Source organism: Prosopis cineraria, unplaced genomic scaffold (genome assembly GCF_029017545.1).
Source record: "Prosopis cineraria cultivar Desert tree isolate PC_DT_omini unplaced genomic scaffold, ASM2901754v1 PC13, whole genome shotgun sequence".
Lineage (NCBI taxonomy): Eukaryota > Viridiplantae > Streptophyta > Magnoliopsida > Fabales > Fabaceae > Prosopis > Prosopis cineraria.
The window spans coordinates 10,397,193-10,418,955 of NW_026555344.1; the positions used below are offsets into that span (position 1 = coordinate 10,397,193).

Genomic DNA, 21,763 nt, shown 5'->3' on the forward strand with positions numbered 1-21,763 from the left:
TTCATATGGCCTATAGCATAATCTATGGGAAGGGAAATGATATAGGGAAGAGCAACACCAGTGGACTGAAGAATGTGGATAAGTGAGTTGCCCAAATGTTCCTGGCTGTTGGGGAAAAGGTGATGTATGAATAGGGATTAGGTGTCGCTAGGGATGTGTTCAGTCTTTTGTAACTTTTTGGATCTCTAAATCTGACCCTTAGCCTAGAGAGGGAGGTGTGGAATCTTTTGAAAGTGGAGAGTAGTGAGGAGAGCTTTACCCTCTCGAATGCGAGGTTAGGGGGGAGGAAGATCATCTTTCTTAATCATTTGTTCTTGTTGTAGCTTGTGGTTGTGATATTGTCCTGAGTGTATTTTTGATAAAAAGTGTACTGAGTGTGTGGGGGAGATGAGAGTGGCTTGAATAATTATTTTCCTGTAATTCAACTTTATTATTCAGCAGCATAAGTATTTATAGTCCCCATTTGCACTGTATTTTCTGTCTTTTGCTTGTTTAAATCTTATTAGATTAGAGGGTTCCAACATAATCTCTCAAGACGACCTGTTTTTTGATCTGTGTATGACTGAGTGTCTATCAAGTTTTACAAATCTTGGATTGAGTCCTTGGGTGCCATGGAATATGAATCATTATAATCAGATGATTAAAACAGCTCTTACAATAATGATTCAAGAAAAGACCAACAAAGTGTGGCTTATGGTGAAGGGATGCATGAACCCACGCAAACAGCAACATTAACAATTGAATCAAAATCCTAACAAACTTTTTTAATGAAAATATTTCATTAAAAAATGTAAGGTATGTTTTGAAAAATTAAATGTTTAAAAATGTAAAATATTTTTAATTTTTTAAAATATAATTATTATTTTTCTTTTAAAAGTGTTCTTATTGAATAAATTATTTATGTTTATTTTAGAGTGTAAAATTTTATTAATAAAAGTAAATATAAAAGGTTAGATTAGTTTGAAGATAAATAATTATTTGATAGATGAAATTTGATTAAAAATATTCTGTACAAATAAAAGATAAGGTACTTTATAGCATTTGGGAATGTATTAATTGTTTTGTTGAGACCAAATATGCTGTATAGCAATGAATGTAATAAAAGATCAGATTTAAAATGATGACATAATTGGAGAAACGAATATTAAAAAAATTAGTAAAAAATCAATTAAAGTCGTTTGAATAAAGGCTAATAGAGATGCCAACAGAAGAGTCGAACAAATGAAAATGAATCTTTGATACACCTAAAGAGCGAGCGGTTGATAAGAGCACATTAACGTGATATATCTCATGTACCAATCACATCTAGTAAGAAAAATTTATTGTATAAAAAGTACATATTTAGACTGCGCCGCTCGTTTATCAAATATCAATAATTTCTATTGAAAATCTGCAGTTCATGGTTGACTATAAACATAAAAAGGTAATACAACTTGCAACCCTAAAACCCGCGCGATTGGCAATCAGTTATGGCCAAGATCTTTTTACTTCTCGAGTGTTGTCACACACTTCAACAAGGACATGTTTTAAACATAAGATTACATGCTCAACTGTTTGACCAATAAGATTCTTCATGCATAATAGCTTATTCAAAGAATAGCGCACAGAATCCCCCCCCCCCAACTTTATTGGTACCCAATTTCAACAGTTAAAAATTGTAAAGGAAGTATTATGTATGTGGGGGCAGTAATCAATTGAATATGAATTATTTTCAATATATATATATATATATATAATTGAGACTTCACACAAGGAGACAAAAATCCTTGAATTAACCTTTTTTTTTACAAAGGATAAAGTTGTGAAAAAAAGTATCAAAGCATTCCTTTTTATACGTATCCACCCAAAAACCATGACTTGACAATTTTTTAACAGCCATCACATTTTGAGCAACAATTTTTGTGTTTTTTTGGTAAAATACAAACATTTAAAAGAAAGAATCAACATAGTGTACATTTGAGTATTGTGGTAACCCATAAACTATGAGCTGGGTTTTGCCTTCAGTTTATTTTGCTGACAGTTAACAGAGGAAAGATCTTTTCTAACTTCAAGGAGTGAATAACTTGTATCCAGACAGCCATATTAACATGACATCTTTCTCAACGAACCAAGATGATGCACAAATGTGTGAAGAACCATGAAGGCAAGAAGCAAATGTAACAAATTCCACGTGGCTCTGCAAAACATGCATCCAAGTTATAGAGTAACATGGCAGCCATATGATCTCATAGCTTCTTTTAAGAAAGAAGAAAAACACGGGTGAAGAGTCCAAGACAGTGGGGATATCAATTATAATATATATTATTCGTGAATAGCATGCAAAATAATCCAACCAAGTGTTACACAATAATGCAGCCACTTGGAAACACCCAAAGCAACCAGGATGAAATTTGATAACAGACATGCGCCATTCCCTATTATTAAAACAAAGGACATTGGTCCTTTGTATAACTCTCAATTGCTCCAAGTATCATGGTAAAATTAAAAAATTTGTAGTATTTTTATATTTTATTTCATTTATAATAAATTTATGCTTTTCCAACATAACTGCAGTTAAGTAATTGAGAGAAATACGCATTGCAGAGGATCCATATCCAAAGCAAAGCTTCAACCACAATTGCAAGCATTGAAATAATAACTTTTCTAATAAATTACTATAAATATGAATAACTAGATCAATATTCTTTATTACGATCATATAACATGCCTTAATCTGACGGTCTCAAAAAATCAAAGACATCTAATGAGACAAAATTGAGTGTATACTCACCAATTAGTAAAGGCCCAACATTCTTAGTTCAGTCACGTGACTTGGATCAAGTTCAGGTATATTCTTTATATGTTCTCGATCTTCTACCACGTATTCCTAATATCATTAAAAAAAATAGAATAAACAACATGTTAAACGTTGAATACTTTATAATTTCTACAAATAAGATCCTAATATGAAATCAATTGTTAATTTGTGATCCATATATGATAGAAAACAAATATATAAATGACAAGCTTCTAAGAAGCAATTATGCCAAGTGAATATGTAAAATGGGATAGATGACCTATATTAAATCTTGTATTTAATGGTCAATAGTATAGATACCAACAATATCCCTGAATTATAGCCTTAATAACAGTCATCATCAAACTTATAATACAAGCAGACATTACAGTCAAGTCCTAGCAAACATATGCTAATATTCAATTCAACTATATAATAATCCTAACAACCTGGTCACACAAAAAGTTCATTTGATACTTTGGTCATGCTTTCTGGAAAGTATTCATTTAATAGTGCCAGACCAAAACCATTGCCTTGGTGGAAATTATAAGAATATACTAACTAATATGAAAACCACCAATTAGATAGCAGACCTTTGTCAATTCCTGTTTGGCAAGAACGTGGTAATGGCGTTCATTGATTCTTTGGCCACATATAATGGCTATGAAAAAGCCATAGAGCAGACCCACTAAAATGATGGCTAGAACTGCAAAATAAAGCAAAATAATAAACTTGCTTGTGCATATGGTGCAGTTGGTAGATTGATAGCTTGTCAGCCAAACATACGACATTGATTTTTTGTTTTTGGGTCAACAATAGTATTGAATTTTTAATTCAATATAAAAATATTATGAGACACCATTCTACTTGTTAAGTGAAAGCCCAAGAATAATTTTATTATTATCTCTAACAACCATGAGCACACTAGCATAAAAATAATTACAAATGAAGAAAAAGCTCCAGACAATGTCAAAAGGCAGGGGAAAAAGTGAGGGATGGACATACCAGCCATAGTATAGAATCCGTATGGATGCTCTTCATAACCAAACATTTCTCTCAGCTCATCCCCATAAAATTGTACACAAGCACTCCCAAGAATGCAACAACCTGTTAGAATTTGAAAGATAAAATATATGATTAGGTATTAGTTACCAGAACAAAAAATGCTATTCTAAAACAAATTTATATAACATTGTATCTCATCAAACAATTATTTGGCTGGGAAGTGATTTTCAATATGGCTGGTTTCCTCAGCTTTAAACTTGAACCTTGAAATGCACATCTCATTTGGTTAATCCTTTTTCCACTATCTTAAGGAGGTTTTTGTTTAATTAATTAAAGAGGGATTTTAGAAATTAAAATAAAAAAGTCTATACTTTAAGTTGATTAGAATATCAGTTCCAACGGTTGACCAAGGAAAAGAAAAGAACTTGTCTTATGCAATTATATAGTTAAGAATTTCAATATATTTTTGTAAATAACAAATGAATTTGCCTCTGAAATCCTTAGACTTGGCTTGGAAGATTGGCTTTTGCTACATTAAGTCAAGGTAAGTGCAATCTAGTCCAAACACCTTTGATTGCAATACCCAACAACAAAAATTGAGGAGATTTATACTGTATGATTTGACACTTCACCCATAGCAACCAGCACGGCTTCAGTTTCAATAAAGTCCTAGTCAAATATAAGAAGGGTTTGCTAAACTTTATTGTTTGAAGCCTTTATTGATAACATTAAGTTATTAATCTCAAGCCTTCATGCAATCTATGTCAAAGTTCAAATCATGCAGCGCAGAATTTAGATTTCAAGCAGTCTCACAAACTTATCCTTTCTAAAGATGCTTCTTTCAATGCTAGATTCATTCATAGAAATTTCATGAAAACTTGCGCATGTAATAAACAAGTCAGACCTTGTCTCCATAAAAATATTTGCTTTTGTTACACAGGAAACACAAACGATATCCTAACATATATGATGCTTCCCTCACAAAAATTGCATTATTATATGGACTCCTCAGATCACAATCATGGTTAACACTTGATTGCTATATGGAGAGATAATATATACAAATAGAGATGTTCATGATAGCAATACTACAAGATTTTCATCAAGCCATAATGCTGTATTAAATTATGTTTCCAACCGCTTTAAAGGAAGGATAAAAGTAATGGAACTTACACAAAGTACCAAATTTACTACAAAGAGTTTATTAGTCCCATACCAGCTGAACAGTTATAAAAATAAATGCATGATCCCTAGCAACAAGGAACTGGAATTTTAATCTCAACCACCACCGATCATTTGGGACATTAGCACGTAATATGAAGACAGCTCTGCATTCTGTACAGTGTGAAAAAGCAAAGCCTTCCTATTACAACAAAAGGAATGAAAAGTAAGTACAACCCCAAGTCAGAGGGTAGAAACCCTTCCTAGACCTTCAACAACAACAACCATTGCTAGTGAGGTCGGCTACATCAAAGGAATAAACTTGGTACTTGATCTCCAATCAAAAAATACATATTTCTACTTCTCTTGAATAAGATATCAGTAACATGATTTAGGAAAAGGGCCACAAATAAGAAATCAGGAACTCACCTTAGTAGATCTCCAATTATCAAGACATGATCTGTGGACATACTTTTGAGTACCTTTGCAATGGCATGGGGCAATTATATCTTCTCCTGGAAAATATATTTGATTTGAAATTTACGGAATTGTGATTTTTAAATGCATGTATTTCTTGTAAGTTCACAAGTATGGTCTTTTTTGTTTTCAACATGATTTTATCTTGTCAAATAGCCACCAGCAGGTGGGGCAGGGCGGGGCATCCTCACCTTCCTTTCTAAATATTGATGATTTTCTTTGTTAGGAAAGCTAAAATAAATTTTAGAACCCCCCCAGTTTTATTTATTTCAACTTCCCACAACCCCCTAAAAAAAAAAGCGTTGACCAATATCCACCAGTGCAAATAGCCTAGTAAATTCATTAAAAGGTTGTATAGACCTCCACTATCAAGGCATATCCGGCATTGTGGCTGATCTCCATTTACCAGATGACATGTTTCATCAACTTGAATATTCTGCAAATCATCAACAGCCAAATCCCTTACAGCATCTGTAATTTCACATGAAACTGGAGGTTCTCCAAATCCTTCCAAATCGCAATGCTGATTCAAGATGGGTTCACTCTCCGAACATTCCTTCCTTGTTACCATTTGATGCTAATTGCATTTCGGAAAATTTATAAGCAAGATTATATAATGAGATTCATTCCCGGCACTAAAACTACCGCAGAACATTTCAACATAAAGTAAGACACCTGCAAATTGGCAAAAGAATATACTTGTGAGGAAGCAGGATCTAACACTGATGAGTCAAATCATTATCATCGTGTGCTAAACAAAACATAGTGTAGCTGGCAACAGTAATTTGGAATTAGGGATAGAAATAGGCCCAGCCATAGCCAATAAGCCTGAGCCTAGGCTTGTAGATTGTACAAAGCTTTTATTGTAGGTTCAAGCCTAAGCCTATCAAAGACCTGGCCTAGCCTGAAGGCCCATTTAAAGGACTACTTTTTTAGGTAGGCCAGGCTTAAATGCTTAGTCTTTGAAGGCCTTAAGCATATCAAAACCTACTTAAAGCCTGTATATTAAATATTAACATGATTTTTGCAAACATTAAAATATGAAAATTCCATATAATATATTATTCCACACAACAGCAATCCATCTAAGGTAGACAAATATAATAATTTAACAAATGAAAATAGAACAATGAAAAATAAAGCTACAAGAATCCAACAATATACAGTAGTGGCACAAATAATGTCTTCAATATGACTTCAATAGATTATTTAAAAAAGGATATTTAGAATAGTAAACAGTATACTATCAACTTTTGTCTTCAGACTTGATCCCAACTATTAGGTGTTGTTAGTTACAAATTACTCACGAAGGAGAAATGATAAATGACATCCAGGAAAAAAGATCATCTTCTACTAAACTTTACATTATTTCATCTTTAAACATGTATATTTTTACAAGAAAAATTATTTTCATTCCCCCAGACTTAACAATTAACAAACGGATACTGGGGAATATCTCCGTAAGATTGTAAGGCAAACATGACACAAAAGGAATATGTACAAACATGACAAGCATCAACTTAATTTTAAGATAAAGAAAGATCCAAAGATAATTCTAAAACCAAAAAGTTATGCAAGAACAAGCTTGAGATATTTGCTCAGTGACTATGAAAGAAAGGTTTTGTGTTTATCGATAGAGTTAGCTTCATATACCTCACTGTGTCTCATTCTTCAGATTGCAGAAGCAGAAATGCACCAACGGAAACATATTTCTTTCCTAAACGATGAATCAATTATCAAGTCAGAGAGGGAGTTGAAAAATTGGGTGAGGGTGTTCTATCACTCATCAAAATGAAAGTAATTAACTTCATCAAAATTCTTGTCCTTGGCTGATTCAAACCAGTTGTAAAGTTCTCCATAATTTCAGTAGGTGTGATACAAGAATAAAGGGGAAGAAGACTATAGGAATGCAAGGATAAGGAGGAGAGAAGGCGTGGGCGCTAAGATTCTAAATGAGTGTTTAATAAACTAAAACCATTTAAGATAGAAATCGTAAGCGACGAACATAAATCATTAGGCAGGAAGCAAAATGATTTACCTCACAATTATGCGGATCTGGGCAGCGACGGCGAAGACGAACACGAATCTGAGAACGGCGCGATGAGAGCTTGAGATAAAAAGCCAGTCAAGGCGCGTAACGGAGGACACGCGGGTTACCACGAAGATGGCGATGTGAGGAAGAGGCAACGTTGATTGAGACCGGGCGCCCAGGTGAATGTGAGGAAGAGCGAAATTCAGATCCTCTCCGCGGCTGTTCACTGGGCGTCCCTGCGCGGCACCCAGATCCGACCCGTTCATTTCATCCAGCTTCTCATCCTTCGCCACGTCATCCCAGGTTGCAGAAGACAAAGCCTTCTCGTCTCTTTTTTTCTTTTCTGTTCCGGCCATACTTTTCTGTCTGAGCCTCTCCTTAACCCAAAAAAAGGCTTGCCAAATTGAAAGAAATTCTAAATAAATTCTTCAACAAAATATGTTATTTAAGTTTTTAACATACATTAGGATGATAATTTATAAACTATGGAATAGAATAAGTTGTTTTTTATATTTTAATTTGCATAAGGCTTATTCTATAATAAGATAAGAGGTTATTTATTTCTATTCTGAAATAATTTTTTGGCTAAATGTATTCTAAAATAATTTATGTGGAAATAAAATAAATTTTTATTCATATTCTTAACATGCACAAGGTAACAAATTTTAAAGTAAAACAAGATGTTCATACACCGTGGAAGAAACAAATTATAAAAAAAATATATACATGTTTTAGATTTTTAATTTGCATAGATATAAAACAAAATCAAATTTAAGTGTAGTGATTCTCCGATTTTAATAGCTAATTATTATGGTAAGGCTATCCATCCATCTAACATGATTTTTTTTTTAAAATTATTTTTTATTTAAATATCTATTATTTAGTCAATGGTCATGTGACTTAGTGACACGTAACCCATTTTTGATGGTGAAAGGTCTCAAGTTCCATCTTGTTATCTTAGGTATTGTTTGCCTTATGTAATTAAAAAAAAACTATAAATTAGTGTTAGAGCTGGATCATCTCCATGGCAAGAATTACCTGCAAAATTGTGGCATCAGAGTTGCAATGAACTTGCATAAAATGAGACTATCAAATATATCAAGAAAATGTTTGGATTTTTGTTTGCACGACCAGAATTCATCTTCCAGTGCAACTTAAAACATGCTTGTTTGGATTCCTTAAACTCACATTTAAGACAAAAGAATTTACCCATAAACTAACATTTAAGTCAAAACATGAAGCATTCTGTTTAAAAAAAAAAAAAAGTCAAAACATGTGAAGCTTACTTCTCCATTTTGCGTTTAAGCTGAACCACCTTCAAGCAAATCAGTTTTCAGACATGGCGTTTAAGAAACCAACTTTTAACTTCTAGGAACTATTTTGGCAATTTCTAAAAGTTAGAAGATGTTGGAAAAAATTACAGGAAGAAAGTACACTATGAAAGTGTTTTGATTTTCAGAATATTATTGAAAATAGATTTAGCCAGATGTAACTCTTGCTAGTTTTTCAAATTTACATTTCCTTGTTTAGCTTCTTTAGAGTTGGAGGAGAGAGAAAGGAAATAAGTTTTTATGAGAAGAAATTTCTTTTGGTTTGTTTTTAGTAGATCCCACATTCTTTTCAATTTTTTTTTTTACAAAAAAATAGATACTTGTTTATACTTGTGTTTTTGGGTATTTATGAGAGAGTTAAATATGTTAATTTGTAGTATTAATGTATATTAAATTATTTATATAATTTTTGTCCAATATGTCAAATTTTATATTTTTTATTCTTATTATTTTAACATATCAAATTTTATTTTATTTTTCAAATATTTTTAATATAAAACTTTTCTATAACAAAAATTGTAAATCATAAAAATCAATATCTTTTTTTTATTAATTATACATTTCAAAACACCCTTCATCTTATAATGAAATCCCAAAATGAGAAACCACAAAATGCAATCGCATTAGCACGGAGTTGCATCCTCTCCACAAAAAGAGGCATATGCATGTGCGTGACATAGTGATTAGAATGAACACACAAAATGTAACTGCAAAATACATTAACTATTTACGTCATACTGATGTTGCCAGTTGTGTGTTTGGTTGGTGAGAAATAGAGAGGCGAGAATTTTAACGTGTTCAATTTTTTTTTTTCAAAAAAAAAGGAGAAATAAGTTTAAAAAAAAGTTTAATTAATTTGCCTCACTCTTTTAACTTACATATTCTTTTTTATTAAAATTTTATAACATCACTTATCTATTTCTTTTAAGTCCAAGTCATGAGATACTCATCTCTCCCTCCTTTCTCTCCAATCAAACAAGGAATAATATGATTTTTTTAGGTTAAAATAAATTTTTAATCATCTAAACTTATACATTGAGTGTTACAGCCCCCTTCTCTCATGATTAAAGTCTTAGCTGTTTCTTTGTGCCCTCTGTGATTGAGAATAGATGTCCTTGGTTTTGGTTCATTTGTTTTGTTTTTTGTTCTTTTCCTTTGGCTATTGCTGGTTTTTCTTGCTGCTGTTGCTTGCTAGCATTGAGACTTAAGTTCCATTTACTTGTTAAAAAAGAATGAAATGAAATAAATTAAAAAAAATAAATATAATAATAAAATGATCAAGAGGAATAAGTGAGCATATTCACAAGAGTGAGAGATAATTTAGTTCATGAGATTAAAATTTATAACTCATGAGATTTTTAAATAATGTAATGATTCTTAAATTTATAGTATATATTAATAAATTTTATCATGCTTAATGTGGGACAAAGAGTGATTTAATTAATTTTTATCTTATTTTTTTCAATCCAATTTATTTTAATAACTAAACGGGACCTTAATTATTACTTCTTGTTTTGTTGCTAGTTTAAACGAAATATCTTTCTTGTTGCCAAGGAAAAAAAAAGAATAATATATATCAATGCCAACCATATAAATTAATAAAAAAGTATAATTATTAAGTGAAAAATAGATTGAATTTTTGTTTTTAAAAAAAAACAGAGAGAGAACGAACCGATTATAAGTGATTGTATTAACAAAAAAATTAAACTTATTTGAGGAATAATTTATTTTTATTTAACTATATATCCATGCCAAACCATCAATATATTTGACACATAAAATTATTTTGAAAGTCAGTGTGTTTTAAAATTTAAAAGACTCACTAACATAATAATTTAAAAATATATAAGAGATTAAATTGATAAAAAATTAAATTTAAAAGACCGAGAGAAAATGATGGAAAAATCCATTTAAATTAGGTAAATAATAGATTGATCCCACAAAATGGTATAATTCTCCTGGAATCCCTTGGAATCTTTTTGTCATTAAAAAATCAAATAAAATGATCAAATTGCCCTCAAAGTAAACAAAAATCCAAATCATCATTAGAAAATCAAATAAAATGATCAAATTTTTCTGCTTTGTCTCGGGTTCTTTATTCACCCCTTAATTTGTGGTTTTCTTCTAGTTCGTCTCCCTCTCCCTCTCCCTCTTCTTCTCGTTCTCATGTTCTTTCTTTTTTTAGTTTCTATGCATGGGTTGTTTGTTTTGTTTGGCTGCTATGCATGAGTATATATAGGCAAACATTCTTCATTTGTTGTGTCTCCTGTACGTGGGTAAATTTTCTCTCCTCCTTGAAATTTTCTCCTCCCATATGTGATAGTTTAAATTGATGTGAATTATTGTGCGTAAATGATTGGGGTCTTCATTTTCTCTCCATGCTTAAAGCTGAAAAATGTGGGTACTGATACTTACTCAGATGGTATTGTTAAATTATAATTCCTTGTTGCATAGTTGCGAATTTAGAGGCAAAATTTCTTAAAATGGAATCAAAATTGTGAATGAAAACTTACGAATTTTCAACTTTGATGCATGTTTGGACTTGCATATCAAGACTTGCAAATGGAAATAAATTATTTTGAATTTAGGGACAAAAGCTGTTAACCTAAGAATCAAAGTTGTGAATGGAGATTTGTAAATTTTCAAATCTAATATTTGTCTGGACTTGCACACTATAACTAGCAAATAACTAATAAATTGTTGTGAATTTTGAAACAAAAGTTTGTTAACTTGAGAACCAAAATTGTAAATGAAGACTTGCGAATTTTCAACTTTGATGCTTGTCCGTACTTGCATACCAAGACTTGCGAATAGCTAATAAATTGTTGTCAATTTAGAGACAAAACTTGTTAATATTAAAACCAAAATTGTAAATGAAGACTTACGTATTTTCAATTCTAATATATGTTGGGGTAAAAGTGTCATTTTTTTAATTCCGTGATAACAAAAAGATTTCAAGAAACTTCAAAAAAAATTATATCATTTTATAAAATCAATCTATCATTTATTTAATTTAAATAAATTTTATTATCATCTTTCTAAAGATCAAACCAATAATTGACTCGTTGGAGAGAATAAAAATTTTAATTTTCCTAAATAAAAAGTCAAAAATGGAGATAGAAATCCGTCAAGCAAAATGTAACTTCTCAACAACCTTGACAAGACGTGTATCTAGTCTTGCGGCACCAATGGTCATATCATCTATTCATCCATCAAATAAAGGAATCCCATTTCTGTGAGCCACCTCTGTCTCTTCTATAAGATAAAGATTTAATTTGAATTATTCAAATTTAATATTTTTATTTTTTATTTTTATTTATATTTTTAAAATAAAAAAATATATAAAATTTTAATAAATATACCTATTAATCTGCCACTTCAAATTTTAATATAAATAATTTAAATTTAATATTAATTTTTTTAATAAATTTACTGTTCTGTTTAAAAAATACTTACACTATCTAAAATATATTTAAAAAATCAATTTAAATTTTTTATATTAAACTAAATCATTCATATTAAATCTAAACTGTCAAATTAATAAATATACATATTAAATTTTTTTCTAATTTTTTTATATATTTTATTTTAAAAATATAAATAAAAAATTAAAAATAAAAATACTAAATTTAAACTATTTAGATTCACTTTTACTCCAAAGGAGAGGCAGAGGAAACTTATCTCAAAGGAGAGAAGCCAAGTCCCAAATAAAGACACACTCATCTATATTTTATTGTTTATATTTTTATTGGACTAGATAGATATTGGGTCTGCTAAAATTCGCCATAAAACATCTTTCAAAAGCTCATCTTGCTACAACAATGAATCCACCCATAAAAATACATTGCTTAACCAGTCCATACTCCCACTAATATTTCTATAAACTCACAAGCCTCAAGGCATTTAATTCCTAACTAAAAATGAACTTATTGAATAAATACAAAGGAAAGAACAAGTTTAATCTCTTATTCTAAAATGAATAACTGAAAGGGCAACTGGAACATATGATTCAAACTACACAAATACTAATGGAAAGCCAAACCGGCACCAGAAGAGTGGCGCAACATGATCCTCATCACATCGTCTCTTGCACAACTTAAATAAATAGAAAAACCCCGGGGCGATGTCCCCGCAAGATCGCACCTGCCTCGTAAAACCAATTGGCACAACTGACAGCTCAGACATGGCTTGCACATTCTCCAATCACCGGGTTTCATCCTCAAGGTTGCGGAAACCATTGGTCAGGTCCTCGTGTAATTTCTTAAATTTAGCAACCAGAGCTGCCTCACCTTCTGCTGGATCCTCAAATTTCTGAGACCTGTATGAGCAGTGGGGTCAATAAACCAGGACTATTCTGGGAGAATGACAGCTAAGAATCTCCTTGGAAGGTTAATACCAAAACAGAATTTTTAAAGATTTTCTGTTCTGGAACATAGGAGGATAAGTACTAAATTTGGGAATCTAAGTTATGATGCGATCTTGATCTGACATTAATTTTCTAACGAGATCCTTAGTTGTCATTCTCCCCTTGCTTCCTAGAAGCTTTAAGTTACCAGAGTTACTTACACTAAACGGTAGAAGAGATCTCCCAAGCGATGCTTGATGATGGTGTAAGTTATCTTTTGACCATCTGAGCCAGCTCCCCTCTCTACTGCCTGCAACTTACCCACCAGATGTATTCAGATTCGCCGTTTAGATGCTATTTAATTAATCTTAACTGACACTGTTATGGCTAAGCCATATATAAGGATGCATAGAATTTAAAAAAAAAAAAAATTAGTCTAAGGTGTTAAAAGATGTGTGAATATCTCATGATAGCAAGTTTAACGACAAGAGACATGATGTTAATGTAGAGCCTAAATCCTATAATTATAATTGGAAAGTCAGAAACCCTGCCAGTTTGTAGAAAACCCCAGAAACTGAGATTTTAAGTGAATTGAACTCGCTTTTTTATTAATTTGACTAGTGCTATGTTAGCAAGGGACAATGTCTGCTTTACTAAATCAGCATGCACAGGACTGAGGTTGCAGATGTTGCTAGAGCTAAGATGTGGACGGGCTAGTCCATGGAAGAAACTACCAGTAAATAAGCTAACACCCTCCAGGGAGGGTGAGGAAAGGAGACCAACAATTCTTGAGGACTTGTTGATAAGTTGGTGATAAGTATGTTGTCATGGAGAAATGGAAAGTGATGGTCGAGGGCAGTTAGCAGCAGGATTGTTATATATAATTGAAACATTATTTTTTAAAAAAATTCAATTGAATTTATAAATGTTAAGATCTATTCCGGTTGACATAATTTTAAATGAATTTTTGATGTATTTGACTTCAAACATCGTGCACAAATAACTGGAAGAGGAAAGGAAATTAAATATGGAATCCTCTTTTTCTTTTTATTTTTCCTCACAGTAAACTACCTGATTTGCCAAATTGTAGAAATGGATGATGTTCCGCATCATCCAAACAGACTTGTAGAAGGGACAGAATTTGTCATATCTGTTACAAACATAAAAGATGCCCTCATAAGGTCAGCAACCAATACGATACATAAGGAGTTCAACTAAATGATATATGTTAAAGAAGCTAAACAATCTCCCCTCTATTGTATTTAGAGTCGGATGGTTACTGTCGTTCTATAGTAACCATCTGACATCTTTATTTATGTTTTTTATAGTAATTTTTTAAATTATTATATAGTACATAAAAATAAAAGATTATAAGGGCTTTATAATAAGGTGGGTATGGGACCCACAGTGAAAAATGAGTAGTGAATATGAAACTGATACTAAAAAATACTTCCTCCGGACCACAATATAGGACATTTTCTAAAAGTCTCACTTAATCTAAAACGTAGGGCATTGAGTAATTTTTATAATTATATAGATAAGTGCGATTTAAAATTTGTAAGTAATTTTGTTTACTTATCTCCTTTGCATTTTATCTATATTAAAATTTTCATCTTCTACTCATTTTTAGAAATTGAACTCATTAAAATTTTCTCTCCTCCTATCCCTTATACTACAATTGAAAGTTATAAAATCTAGTTAGTTACGAAGGTACTCACGGGGTAAAAGCATTCTGAGCAAGATAATCCTCTCTCAAAAGCTTTGCAGTTTCCAAGGTGATCTTATCCCCTTCAGCTAAAGCATCCTTGCCTACAAGCTGCAGCAATTTAAAAGGTCATAATCATATCAAATGCAAGTGAGATCCAGGTTGGCTAACCAGTTATAAAACAGACGCACAAACAGTAATAAAATGTTATGCAAATTATAACAAAGCCATTAAATTAAATGATGTGGTAACGCTCCACTCATCAAACTATTCCCTGCATTGACTTTCTATTGTAACCAGGTTTACAAGAACACACTGCATAACGATTGATTCTCAGGGTATGGTAACTCCACTTTTCATAAGCTGAACAACCCAACCCAATGGCTCAACCCTTGTCCTTCCCAAGAGGGAGGAAGGGAGGAGTTGTTAAATTACATCAAACTACACAATCAAGATGATAGAACAATAATATGCTTATATACCTGCACAATTTCGTTCAGGTCATCTTCTCTCTGTAAAACTTCTCGAGCCTTTGTCCTAATGTTGATAAAATCTGGATCAAATTGCTCGTAGAATGATTCTAATGCCTGGGGACACACCAAAGCAAGGTAAGATAGAATCAACAAGAGGAACTTTATGCATAAAAATGAAGGGTGAAAATAGTAAATGAATCTAGAATGACAAAATTTATGACATACCCCAGAATACTTTGAATAGGAAATAAGCCAGTTAACAGAAGGAAAATGCTTTCTCTGGGCAAGCTTTTTGTCCAAACCCCAGAAAACCTTTCAAGCAACAAAAATGAAAGCTCACAATGAATGCAGAGATTGTAAAAAGTCAGCAGATTCAAGAATTTATGGGTATCAGTAGGGACATCCTGAGGTACCCCTCATTCTCTAGCAGCTCCATTTTGATGACCATATTAAAAGTATATTTTTACCTGAACTATGCTGAGGGTTGCAGATGTCACAGGATCTGAGAAATCTCCTCCAGGCGGAGATACAGCGCCAACAATTGTGACACTACCAGTTCGTTCAGGACCTCCAAGACATTTTACCTTGCCAGCACGTTCATAGAAAGAAGCTAAACGTGCAGCAAGGTAAGCAGGATATCCACTATCAGCAGGCATTTCTGCCTGTTTTTTTTTGAAAAATAATAATACAATTAAGTTAAACAAGCTAAGCAAATTGAAGCAACACAATAAGTGAATTCGCATTAAAAAAATACTTATTTATGTCACTCAGATGTTAGAAAATACTATATGCTACTCAAGAAGGACAATAGAAATTAAAAGCAGATCTTCAAGATCACATGAATGCTAAAATCCAGAAAGAGGAAGAGAGAATCTAATGAATAAATTCCATTGGAAAATAAATTAATAACATAATCCTCACCAGCCTTCCAGATATTTCACGCAATGCTTCTGCCCATCTAGAAGTCGAATCTGCCATCATGCTGACATTGTGACCCATATCTCTAAAATACTCAGCTAGAGTGATTCCTGAAATTACGAAATAAATCAGTCACAAGATTATCTCAAATAAGTTCACTTTCTCCAGATAATATATCAACCACATGAGTGAATCAAATTTTAAATAGTTTTTGCCATTAACAAGTAAATCAATCCTTGATTAGCATTCTAAAAGTGAAAAGTTTTAATACTTTCTCATTGTGGTTACCACCCCTTGGGTTTATCACTGTTACCATTTGAATATTTAACCAAAATTTGAGAAATAAAAAAAGTGACCATCACTAAAAATTACACAGCAATATTAGACTAAGATATGATATAAATTTTCTGTTAAAACCATGCAAACAACTCAGCCCCAAAAATATGAAAACAACATTTCTTTAAAAATATGAGCAAAGACATTAAAATTTTAGTTTTGACTTTCAACAGGAAAATAGAACCACAGACTAGTTGCATATCAAGGTACACAATACTTGTCTCCCCAACTGTTGACACCTTAAACACAGATCAACAATGAATTTGACTTTATTGCTTAGATTTTTACAATAAAATTCTGCTGATTGCAACAGTAAACAAACTTGTCATGCCAAACATAAAAATTCTGATAGAGGACAGCATAAACATTAGCAGAAATATAAATAGCAACAGTAAAAATAATCACAAGGATTTAAGAGAGAAGTCACCTGTATAAATTGAAGCCTCACGAGCAGCCACAGGCATGTTTGAAGTGTTAGCCACTAGTGTTGTACGCTTCATGACAGATTCTTCACGACCATCAGGCAATGTCATTGTAAGTTGTGGAAAGTCCATAAGAACCTGAGGAATTGTTAAATTAGTTTAACCGACATAGACAGCAGCATCACAGTTTAATAGAAATTTACTAGAAGTAGCAAGAAAGAAAACATACTTCAGCCATTTCATTTCCACGTTCCCCACAACCAACATAGACAACAGCATCAGAGTTAGAATACTGCAAATAACATAACCAGAAAGGTCAATTAACTAGGGGAAACATTTAATAATTACAAAATCATTATGCCGTGATGGGTTATGTGAGGTTCACCTTAGAAAGAGCCTGACTGATGACTGTTTTGCCACACCCAAAAGCCCCAGGAATAGCACAAGTCCCACCAAGAACAGAGGGGAAAAGGGCATCAAGAACACGCTGACACAAGACAAAGTTATCAAACATCACAGGTGTCAAGATAACAAGGATAAGACCACCAATAACAATTAAGTCTACCTGACCAGTGAGCAGAGGAGTATCGGCAGCAAGTTTTGATGCAACAGGCCTTGGTGTACGAACAGGCCAAGTCTGTGAATGGGTAAAGTACATGAAAACTATGAAATTTTGTAGTGGATTATTAAAAGATTAAATATCAGGATTAAGGACTTCAATAAGTAACAAGAAGAACAACGCAGGTAACCTGGAGCATAGTGAACTGTTTTTTAACACCTTGAAACTCAAGCTCCAATACAGTATCCTGCAAGAGTGTATAGAACGAGAAAACTAAACATGCTGCAATAGTAACAGGGAAGCTTCTGAATAAACTAACATTTGCAGATGAATAAGCAAAAAAATTACAAATTTAATAACCCTACCATTACCACAGACGTATTTTATGACAAAAAAAAAGAAGAAGCAGAATACAACAAATTTGATAATCCTGCCATTACAAAAATTTTATAAAACTAAAATTTTACAAGATTTTTCTGCCCTGTGCATCACACAGGGACATTTTAAATTAATATTAATCGAACATTGAGTAAGCATTAATGATTTGATAGTAATATAAACATAAAACCTTGCAAAAATTGAGTCATTGTTGAGAACAATAATTTTTATTGAAGAAATTTAAAGAACTACAATTTTTCTCAATTAGAGGCCACGAACATAACAATTAAAAACAATTTTAAAACTTGATAGCAGTAAAAGACTTAAAAATCACAAAGAGAGTAAGATGGAGATAAAATAGTGAAAAGTTTAAAACACAAACCTTCAAGGAATATTGTCCAGGTGGTGCAATGTAAGTAATTTTTCCCATGGCATCAGGAGGAAGTGCAACATGGTGCTGCATCAGACTGTTCTCAAAAACAGTCTGTGATGGGAAATGATTTATGAAAATGCTTTAGGATACATTTGATGAACGAAAATAAGAGTGACTGACAAGTTAATCTATATGGAAAGGAAACTTACAGCATAGAGATCTCCACCAGTTAATAGGTCTCCTTCACCTACCACCCAAAAATAAAAAATGAATCTCAGAGAAAGATGACCACAAACAACAGTTTACTACTTAGCAGCAAAAAATTATTGACTTTCTCTGATTACCAATTTTTTTAGGCTGAAACTCCCACAGCGTATCTTTATCAAGTGCTGGAACAGAAACACCACGAGGAATGTAGACATCTCCAGATCTTTTAGCAATAGTTTTCAATGGCCTCTGTTTAAATCAATGAAATAAAAGTTGCAAAAATAAAATAAAATCACTTAATACAGAAAAGAAAAAAGAAATCATATGAAATTGATTTAGAAGTCAACTAAATTAAATAAGAAAATAAAGCTTCAAGTAAAGGAAAGACAAACCTGAATTCCGTCAAAAATATTTCCCAATATTCCAGGACCCAACTCCACTGATAAAGGCTGTTATACAATATAGTGCTAATCAGCTGACATATATCAAGGCATTAATAAAATCAGTAAATAGAATTTACAAATCTCACCTTATGTGTTCGTAAGACAGGATCGTTGACCATTAAACCAGCTGTTTCCTCATAAACTAAAATTGTACACAACCAAGAAGCTTGTTGTCAAAACTCAGAAAAAGAAAGTATCATACCCCTTATTTAACCATAATATATCAACCAGAGCGGGGAAAATAAGCACGGACAGCAAGCACACATGATGAAGAACAACTCATAGTATAGAACCTTGGATGGTAGCAGAATCCCCTTCCAAACGAATAATTTCACCAATGAGGTTGTCACGACCAACACGCACTAGCTCATACATAGCAGCTCCAGCCATGCCATCCGCAACCACGACTGGTCCTGATACCTGCAGTAGTAGGATAACGATACAACTTTAGAAGCCATGGAATTTGTGCTTAAAGTGCAGGTCAGATATCTTGATTCACAATAATGGGGCATGATTGACAATTTGACATAGGTAATATAGCTGCCATAACAACTCCACCATCCCCAGATCTCCAACAAAACGAGAGCAACATATATCGGAGGGTATTATGACAGCATAACAACATCCAGATACCGCACTATGCATCATATACAGCAGCGAACGATGATTCAGATGCTAAAATAAAGACAATGATAAGAGATCAAACTTTATAAAGGATGGTAACTTTACCATAAAAAGACAGATTCAACTGAAAATCCAATCTTTTTTATATTAAAATACGCAACCGAGTCCATAGCTCACGATACAGAGCATGTACGACGAAATTAATCAAACCTTCAGCTGAACTTGGACAGACAAGTACCGATTCTCGATCCAATCATAACGAGAATTAATATCTCACACATTGAAATAAATAAAGGATAGAAAAACCAGCTGAATCAATCAGATTATTTTTGTGCTGACCATTTGAAACTAAAACAAATGAACAGATCGAAAAGATGAACATACCTTTCGAACGTAACCGTATTCACTCTCCTTCTCGGAGTCTTCGAAGGTGGTCATGCGAGCTCCATAAACAGCCGGCATTTTCAGGCAGAGACTGGATCGGCGACAGACGATGAACAAGGAAAGAGCAAGGAATCTGAGATTGAATTTGAAGATCAGAGGTATTGCACCTCTAAAAATGATCAAAACCCTAGAATTTCAATCGAATTGGGTGACAGAGATATTAAGAACATCAAATTTCAGGGAGACAGAATAGATAGTAGACAAGCGTCAATGATTGATGGGTAAATGTGCAGCAGGGGCTCCGGTGTGTGATATGTGAACGTAGTGGTGGTGAAGAAGACAGTGATCAGCTGCGTTAACATGTAGCATAACAGCATTGAAGCGGCGGAGAAACGGTGCGCTTAGTCCGAAATACTAGCATATCAAGATTTGGATTCATGAGTAGATTAATTTAAATTAACTCACTCAATCAAAATCTTAATTATAATTATTATATTTATTAATATTTAAAAATTATCAAGATAAATTTTTAAAAAAATTAAAAAAAATCCTCACAACTAAAACACTTTGTACATATGATATCCCCACTAAAAAATTAACATTTAATACTTTTTAAATATTATATGATAAAATTTCTAACAATCGTTTAATTAAATCAATCAATTATTATTATGTCATATGACACACTCATTGAATGAATATATTTATGCCACTCATTAAATTTAAATCATATGTATCAATGTTATATTTTATAAATTCTCTATGTATATATATTATATAAATTATTAAAATGTATGATTTATGACAAACTGTACAATTCATAATGAGTCATGCTCTTGGAAAGATTTTAACTAAAGTTGACTATAATTCTAGATCAAAATTATAGTTTTCCAATTTTTTTATCTTTTAAATTATGGTGAATTTGAATCAAATTTAATAAATAATCTCTCTAATCTTATTTATGAGGTAGAAAAAGAGAAAAATTTGTTTGTCCTATTTACAAGACATGTTGATAAATATATATATATATATATATATATATATATATTAAAGTATGTATATTTAATAGAAATAAAATAAAAAACTTATTAAATTTTTAAATAAAGTTAATGAATTTTATAATTTTTTATTTTCATTAAAACATATTAAAAATGTTTTATAAATAAGATTGCAGGTAATAATAATAAATAATGATGTCAACTTTAATAAACTAAAGGCTTATTTAAAAATTGAAGACCTAAATTTTTAAAGCTGTTTAAAAAGTATGCTTTTTGATAGGTTTTTGAATAAATCATAAATTATCAAAAACCAATCTTCAATCAGATATTGTAAAAGCTTTTGATAAGGTACTGTAATTGTATGTAGAGCTGAGAATTCGAGCTTGTCGAGCTTATTCAGGTAGTCTGAATAAGCCTGACCCAAACAGGCTCGACTCTTTAAAAAGCCTGAATAGCTAAGCCCAGCTTGAATACTCGAATTTTATTTTTAAAATTATTTTTAATTAATTTTTTACTTTAAAATTAATTATTTTATTTTCAAAAATATATTTTTTTTGATATTTAAATGATATATAAGACCCAAATATATTATATTTTAATATAAAATGACCTAAAACTTAAATAATTAATTAATATTTATTATTTTTTATATATTTTGTAAAAATAAAAAAATTATTTGAGTATTTGGGCCAAGCCCAAACCCGATCGGGTTTGGCTTGACTTTTTTCAGGCCCAAATGGATTCAAACATAAAAATGTCATTTTTTTTTAAACTCGACCCTAATTTTTTTCGGGTAGGTTCGAGCTAGCCCATCAA

General features: G+C 31.9%; 3 protein-coding genes across 3 annotated transcripts; all 3 read right to left on the reverse strand.

Annotated features, from left to right (window-relative positions):
- Positions 1-1,857: 1,857 nt before the first annotated feature.
- On the reverse strand, positions 1,858-6,006 carry LOC129291837 (uncharacterized). The gene is given in 9 exon segments (XM_054929384.1): positions 1,858-2,176; positions 2,771-2,866; positions 3,370-3,482; positions 3,782-3,853; positions 3,856-3,883; positions 4,998-5,144; positions 5,372-5,457; positions 5,780-5,975; positions 5,977-6,006. Coding segments are annotated over 8 exon segments (765 nt in total). The 3' UTR covers positions 1,858-2,176; positions 2,771-2,773.
- Positions 6,007-6,008: 2 nt separating this feature from the next.
- On the reverse strand, positions 6,009-7,807 carry LOC129289882 (uncharacterized). Its single transcript, XM_054926641.1, has 3 exons — positions 7,458-7,807; positions 7,073-7,136; positions 6,009-6,094 (listed from the first exon to the last, which is right to left on the reverse strand). The coding sequence occupies exons 1-2, from the start codon at positions 7,805-7,807 to the stop codon at positions 7,091-7,093; spliced, it is 396 nt and encodes a 131-aa protein (XP_054782616.1). The 3' UTR covers positions 6,009-6,094; positions 7,073-7,090.
- Positions 7,808-12,561: 4,754 nt separating this feature from the next.
- LOC129291171 (V-type proton ATPase catalytic subunit A) lies at positions 12,562-20,259 on the reverse strand. The gene is made up of 20 exons (XM_054928399.1): positions 19,950-20,259; positions 19,235-19,361; positions 19,028-19,083; positions 18,891-18,947; positions 18,636-18,747; positions 18,501-18,538; positions 18,301-18,402; positions 17,731-17,787; positions 17,547-17,618; positions 17,367-17,468; positions 17,211-17,273; positions 16,987-17,119; positions 16,227-16,333; positions 15,773-15,967; positions 15,531-15,617; positions 15,315-15,419; positions 14,846-14,943; positions 14,199-14,277; positions 13,349-13,437; positions 12,562-13,100 (listed from the first exon to the last, which is right to left on the reverse strand). The coding sequence occupies exons 1-20, from the start codon at positions 20,025-20,027 to the stop codon at positions 12,986-12,988; spliced, it is 1,872 nt and encodes a 623-aa protein (XP_054784374.1). The 5' UTR covers positions 20,028-20,259; the 3' UTR covers positions 12,562-12,985.
- Positions 20,260-21,763: the final 1,504 nt, after the last annotated feature.

Coding starts and splice junctions, on each gene's coding strand:
- LOC129289882 (XM_054926641.1), bottom strand. CDS start 7,807: ATGGCCGGAACAGAAAAGAAAAAAAGAGACGAGAAGGCTTTGTCTTCT. Junction 7,137..7,457: donor CAGATCCGCATAATTGTGAG/GTAAATCATTTT, acceptor TTCATCGTTTAG/GAAAGAAATATGTTTCCGTT.
- LOC129291171 (XM_054928399.1), bottom strand. CDS start 20,027: ATGCCGGCTGTTTATGGAGCTCGCATGACCACCTTCGAAGACTCCGAG. Junction 18,403..18,500: donor CTGGTGGAGATCTCTATGCT/GTAAGTTTCCTT, acceptor TTCCCATCACAG/ACTGTTTTTGAGAACAGTCT. Junction 15,420..15,530: donor CCTATTCAAAGTATTCTGGG/GTATGTCATAAA, acceptor GTGTGTCCCCAG/GCATTAGAATCATTCTACGA.